The 6868-nt window shown below is 44.8% G+C and overlaps 1 protein-coding gene across 1 annotated transcript in view; it reads right to left on the bottom strand.

The window, feature by feature from the left end:
- The window catches only part of Kdsr (3-ketodihydrosphingosine reductase), a 49008-nt gene that overhangs the window by 17414 nt on the left and 24726 nt on the right, over positions 1 to 6868 (bottom strand). The window contains exons 6-7 of the mRNA XM_005348293.2: positions 6360 to 6551; positions 3209 to 3292 (exon numbers count right to left, since the gene is read on the bottom strand). Of these exons, the coding sequence (XP_005348350.1) occupies positions 3209 to 3292; positions 6360 to 6551 (276 nt within the window). The remainder of the gene's footprint in view (positions 1 to 3208; positions 3293 to 6359; positions 6552 to 6868) is intronic.

The following is a 6868-nucleotide window of genomic DNA, read 5'->3' on the forward strand; positions in this document are numbered from 1 at the left end:
ATCATCACTAACGTGCAGCGCCGCATGCCTGTAGTAACCAAGTAAAGAAACAGATAAGGGAGAGTAAAATGGAAAGAACAAAACCAACCACTGTCCAGACTAAAGCTCCTCAGGAATAAAGAAAGGACTCAAATGCTCACACCAGGCCCAGGGTCTCTCTACCTATGGGCCAGGATTTAACTCCCGGCCACTCTCCAGCACCACGCCTGCCTTTGTGGCACCAAGCTCCCTCCGTGACGTTAATGGACTAACTCTACGAAACTGTAAGAAAGCCCCAATTAAATTTTCTCTTTTATAAGAGTTATGCTGGTCTTGGTGTTTCTTCACAGCCATAGAACAGAGTGCTAAGGCAAACCCCATGATAGGAAGAAGATAAAAGCTTTTTTAAAAAAATAAATCAGTAGAAATAAAAATTTGAACAGAAAAATGGAAGGAGAAAGAAGACGAGGATAAGAGAAGGAAGTGGGACCATCGGACCAGAAAGTGGACAAGAGTCCAGAAAGAACGCACTGAAATAGTCTGCATGGGAAAATTATTGAAAATGTTCCAGAACAAAGTTCATGAGTTGACAGAATAAAGGGGCTCCCATGACTGTCTAGTTTGTATGAAATAAGAGCATTTCACATCAAATGACATTTTAAAAAGATAAAAAGAGAAGAGGGTTCAAAAACACAGACCACCACTAAAACACTAAAACAAACTAGAGAAGCCTTGGGAGAGGGAGGCACACCTCGGGCGGGGCGGGGCAGGGCTTGTGACAGAGGGCTGCTTAGTCAGGAGGAAGGCCCATTCTGATGGCATATTGGAAGGAGGTGAAAGGTAAGAGGTGGGGCCTGCTGGAGGAAGTGGATCATTAGGCAAGTGTTCCCTAGGCTACAGTTCTCCCCTTTCCTCTGCTTCCTGCAAGCTGAACTGCTCTGCCCAGAGTCCTCCCTGTCCTGATGACTCTGAAACCATGAACGTGGAGCCAAAGCAAACCTTTCCCCGTCAGGATGCTTTCCTGGGGTGTTTGGTCACAAGTTCCCCTAGGAGCTAGATCTCAGTGAGAAATGCCTGCAAAACTTTGAGAACCACAATTTTCAACTTAAAATTTTGTGCCCAATAAAACAACCTATCAAACGCAACAACCACAAACACACACGCACCAAGAAAGAAAGGAAGGAAGCATTTTCATTAAGGAAAATTCTAAGCCAATGTTACCTACCATGGGCCTTTCTCTAGGATCACAGAAAGGCCACCAGAAGGAGCAGATAAACAACAAAAGCGAAAGGCAGAGTCCAACAAAGGGACAGAAAGGGAACAGAAAGAGTGGAGTGTTGAGAATGGCGAGCTTCGGCCTGTGTCTCGCCAGGAAGTCCCAGTGAAGGGGCTGTGAGGAAAGGCAATGAAAGTAAAAGAAACCCCATGTGTTCAGATCCAAGGACATTCAGTTATCCCCAGTGAGCGGGCCACAGATGCACACAAGTTAAATGACCACATGCAAGAAAGGAAGTGTCATTAGAGAAGCTTAGGCTTTGCTAATTTCATAGTTACATATAAACACAGAATCTGCCCATCACAGATAACAGGGAGGAGGGAGTAGATCTGAGGCTTCCATATTAGCTTCCCCAGCAAGAAGTAATATGTATAACGTATGCATGAGTGTATGGATACATGTATGTAAGTATTGATTTTAAACACATGGATGAAATGGCTTCATCTGGGGAACATAAATCCCAAGTGGGGAGAGACAAGACCACAAGCAGTGCTGGACAACTGTAATGTATAAGAGAATAAAGCTGGAAAAAATTAAGTTGCAGAGGAAGGAAGAAAGATCTGCCTGGAGAACCCTAGGGAAGTCAAGTCCTGGCTCAGCACCCTGCAACCAAAAGACCCAATAGGAACCACTAACAGGTAAACGTCAGGAGCTGAAGTAGCATAAAAACCAGAACAGGGGCTGGGGAGAGAAAGGGCTTGCCTTGTCCCTGGATGGCCATAGCCTTGCAAAGCTAGCCCTCAGAAGCAGAGACAGGAGGACCCCAAGGCTCACAGAGTAGTCAGCTCGGCCTACTTAACAGTTCCAGGACAGTGAAAGCTCAAGATCAAGGTGGACACCATCTGAGGAAGAACACCCACGGCAGGTCTCTGGTGTCCATATGCAGCTGCACAATCAAACACACACAACCCTCCCACACAAACATGCATGAAACACACATCCCAACATGTACAAACCCACACTTAAACATGCACAATACACACATCATAACACAGACAATATATACATGCAAACAAACATACATGACACATATCCCCACACATAAACAGGCACAGTGGACACACATACACACACATCCTATCCTAACATGAACAGTTCCCACACACAAACACATGCATAGTGAATACACAGACATACATATAAGCACATGCACACAATGCACACATTCAAACATATACAATCTCCATATACAAACATGTACACACACTACACACACATAACATACATACCCTAACATGAACAATCCCCACAAACAGACATAAACACGAATGCATATACACAACACACACATCTAAACATGCACACTCCCCGTACACAAACATGCACACTGCACACACACTGACATAAACACAAACACACCGGCATACATCCTAGCATGCACAATCCCCCCACAAACACGCACAGTGCACACACAAATACACATCCAAACACACACAATCCCCACACACAAACATGCACAATTTATACATATACACATATCAAACTCAAATATGTATAGTCCCCACACATAAACATGCACAGTACACACATAGACACACAAACCTAAACAAGCACAACCCATATAGACACATATACACACACATCACATATATATATATCACAGAACACACACACACAGTCACATGCAGATACACACACTACCCCCACATCACACATATACATGTACACACATCACACACAATGCACACAACACACATGATACACATCACACACAATATACATCACACATAACACACACATAATATACATTACACACATCACACAATACAGATAACATACAAACTCACAGTGCACATCATACACACCTACCACTCACACAACATACATCACATGTACACCACACATCCCACACCAAACACTATAACACATATCACACACACATCCCCCACACAAAACACATCCCACACACACGCATACGACACAGAAGGCAAACAACTACGTAGGAGTACTGACCTTCGTTTTGTTTTCTTCCGCCAGCCCCGGGGTGTCAGTGTCTGGTGGGTAGGCCACAGTGACATACACATTGTAAGGCTTCACCTGGTCACAAACAAGGTTTGCACTGTCAATAAATAGATCATTTGTATTCATCCATTAACTTGTGTGAGCTGTGCTGAGTCTTAGAAGGGGAAGGTCATCAGGCTCATAAGGGGACTGCCAATCAACTGCCACCAAAAGCACTGAGGACACCTCTCCATGATGATGACTTGGAGTGGTTAGCAAGAATTCCCAACTCTAAAGTACGTCAAGCCACCTCCTACTAAGGTTCTCCCTGCCTGCTGACCAGGCAAAGGCTGGGAGCTGCCCCGTGTGGACAGATCATGTTTAACCAGTGTGCTCACTCAGACTCCACCACGAACTGAGCAGAGTTTCAAGGCAGGAATAGGAGGAATAGGTCTACGCCCTTATCTACAAGGTCATAGTCTTTTTGCCTTTCAAGCTGCTTCCAATACTACACTGTTAGGTTCACTTCACTTGCAGAAGACTGTGAGTCTCATTGCCTTCCCTGCTGCCCACTGCTGCATCCGAACCCAAGTGTGGCGAGGTCCTGTACCACCACCCATGGAGTGTCAGGTGGATCCCCAAAGTAGGAACAGTCAAGCAAGGCTACTGCAAACATCCTCGGCAGTATTTACATAGAGAAACTCCCCTCTGCCCTTTGACACTAAGATCTCTTCATTGCATAAGGCTGGGCTATCAACTGGTGAGCCTTCTGCCAAGATGTCCCAAATGCCTGCGGTACAGGTGTGCAGCACCATGCCCGGTTCCAGATAATTTCTCTATCAGCTCTACAGCTATTCTGCCTAATCCCAACCTAATCTGGCTCTTCCAAAGCTTTTCCGTCCCCTACTTTCTCTTCCCATTCAACTTCTCTACTGATGAACACACTCCAACAATCCCAGTGGACCTTCTTTTCGGGGGACAGTCTTCCAAATACTGTCCAACATCAACCTTGTTACCTGTCCTTTTACCCTGGTAATTAGTAATCCAAAGGCTCGGACAATCAAGTTCATTTTGGCATGATCCTTTTGTTTGCTGTTGACTTATGTCTCTGTCCTCATAAAGACATCTGGGGTGAAGCGGGGACAACAAGGCTAGCCACGGACAGGCAGCCTGCCCTTTATCTCCTAGGTTGCCTTAGTGACACAGCTGTGTGGCCTCAGGGGAGGTACATAGGTCAAGAGAAAGAAAGAGCAGTTGCTGGCCAGCCAGTCGAGTAGGTGCAAGAGTGAAAGCTGGCTCCTAGCCAGTGTGGCCAGGGAAAGAGGGTTCGTGGCTTGGCCTTGACAGCCAGGGCTCCCTTCCAGACCAGACAGTGGACCAGTTGTGACAATGACAAGCGATTTCTCTCACACTTGCTTTTCAGTTGGGAACTTAATAAAATAAAACATTTTCTCTAGTAGTCTTGCTTGGTCCTATATTAGGACTAGAGAAAAATGGCTAAAAAAAAAAAAAAGTGAGTAAATGATAATTAGGTAACTCACAAAGACCAACAGAGGCTTCTCAGACCTACTTGCCAAAAGATCAAGTTTTAAAAAGATCTTTAAATAATATATTTGTATCTAAAAGACTGGAAAAGAAAATTCAATCCCAAATACCAACAAAGCATTCGATTAAACACACCATGCCCAGATTTCCAGGGGCTTACTTCAGTTTGGGGAACAGGGAGATAAACAGAAGACTTAAAATATTAATTGAACTGAAAAATTTACTCAAAGCATTAAGCATTTTAGCAACTATTCATAAAAACTGACCAAGTTATCCAGATTTCAAAAAACAGATCTTAAGGAAATCTTTTGATGCAAGTTTTACTATGAACAAATTGGATTCAAAAGACTGAATTTATTTTCTCCAAATAAAATCGCAGTTTTCTTTGTTTTGTTTTCTTATTTAAGTAATAGCACTCTTAATGTACAGGAGTCAAGGAGACTTAGCGCCATCCAGCCACCAGCACTGTGGACAATCGCTCTTGTCATGAGAGGACTGGACCAGCTGCGGTGTTACTGTCCCCTCGGGAGTGACAACCAGGGCACCCAGATGATATCTTATTGTCAGACATGGGGGAATATGGGCATATATTTTTACCTCCCAAACTCGTATGCCTACATGGATCCTGAGACCAAAACCAAAATGACTGGATGAGGCAGCTGCCAGATGCACAGTCTGCCCTGAATGACAGACATCCTCTGCGGCAGGACCTGGAAACTTGCAGTCACAGGGTCAACCTTGTATTATCCCTGTTACCAAGTGACCATGTGAATCTGACGAACTCACCGAATTCACTAAAAACTCAACTTCCCTTCCAAAAAGAAGTGACCTGAAGAAACTTCCTGCACATACTTCACATTCACACACACACACACACAGAGAGAGAGAGAGAAAGAGAGAGAGAAAGAGAGAGAGAGAGAGAGAGAGAGAGAGAGAGAGAGAGAGAAGAAAGAAAGAAGAATGGTTATTTGTAGAGTCCTTAAGAGTGATGGCTGCAATTTCATAGTTATGCATGCTCTGTTGACTAAGACTGTGTGTGCAGACGCCTGAGGCTAATGCTGAGTTTTTCTGAATGATTCTCTATCTTATGCTTTGAGATGGGATCTCTCAGTTGCACTCACACTGGTAAGACTAGGCTAGCCAGCTAGCCAGCTTGCTTTGCGCCCTTGTCTTCACCTTCTATGTATAAGAATTACAGGCAGACTGTCACAACCACCCAGCATGTCCAAATGGAGAGCCAAACTCTGGTACTCACACTGTACCAAGCATTTCACCCTTTGAGCCAGCTCCCTAGTCCGGCATGGATTTTTAAGAAAACTGTCTATCTAACGGCATCCCTGGCTCACTGAAGCAGAGGCTGACCAGTATCAGGAAGGCATCTCCAGGACTCTATGCAGCAGACAACTCCCTGCACTCAGAATCATTTTGTCTCTGTCCTGAGGATTATTTTTATGCAATAAGATCTGCTAAACCCAGAACTTACAACTGAATTAGTTTTCTTTACACTGGTATCAGATTTCCAAATCTTTAGTGAAATTCAAACACAGGCAAAGATGCTAGAAAACTACAGTGCTCACACTGATCTGCGAGGAAGACACACAAACATAAATACATTTACCTCCATCTGCAGAGCTTCTGCCAATCCTCTTATGGCAAACTTGGACGAAGAATAGGCTGTGAAACCAAACAGCCCCAGCTGTCCTGCCTGAGAGGACACGAACACGATTCTGCCCACCCGCCGCTCCTTCATGGTGGTGATCACTGCTCTGCTGGGGTACACGCTGCCCAGGTAGTTGATGCTCATCAATTTCTGTAAGGAACAGAGGCCACGTGAGGTGGGAACAAGGTCAACAGCCTATGTCCTTCTCAAGGGCAGTTCTGTCACTTTCCAGGATAAGTTCTTTAGCAGAGACCCGTGGTGGTCTGAATGAGAATGACCCACAGACTCGTCTGTCTGTAGACTTGGTTCCTAGTTGAATAGTCAGGAAGGATTAATAGGTCTGACCTTGTTGGAGGTGTATCTCTGGGGGTGGGCTCTGATGTTTCAAAAGTCCGCACGGGGACTCAGTCTCTCTCTCTCTCTCTCTCTCTCTCTCTCTCTCTCTCTCTCTCTCTCTCTCTCTCTCT

This window comes from Microtus ochrogaster, chromosome 6, assembly GCF_000317375.1.
Source record: "Microtus ochrogaster isolate Prairie Vole_2 chromosome 6, MicOch1.0, whole genome shotgun sequence".
Classification (NCBI taxonomy): domain Eukaryota; kingdom Metazoa; phylum Chordata; class Mammalia; order Rodentia; family Cricetidae; genus Microtus; species Microtus ochrogaster.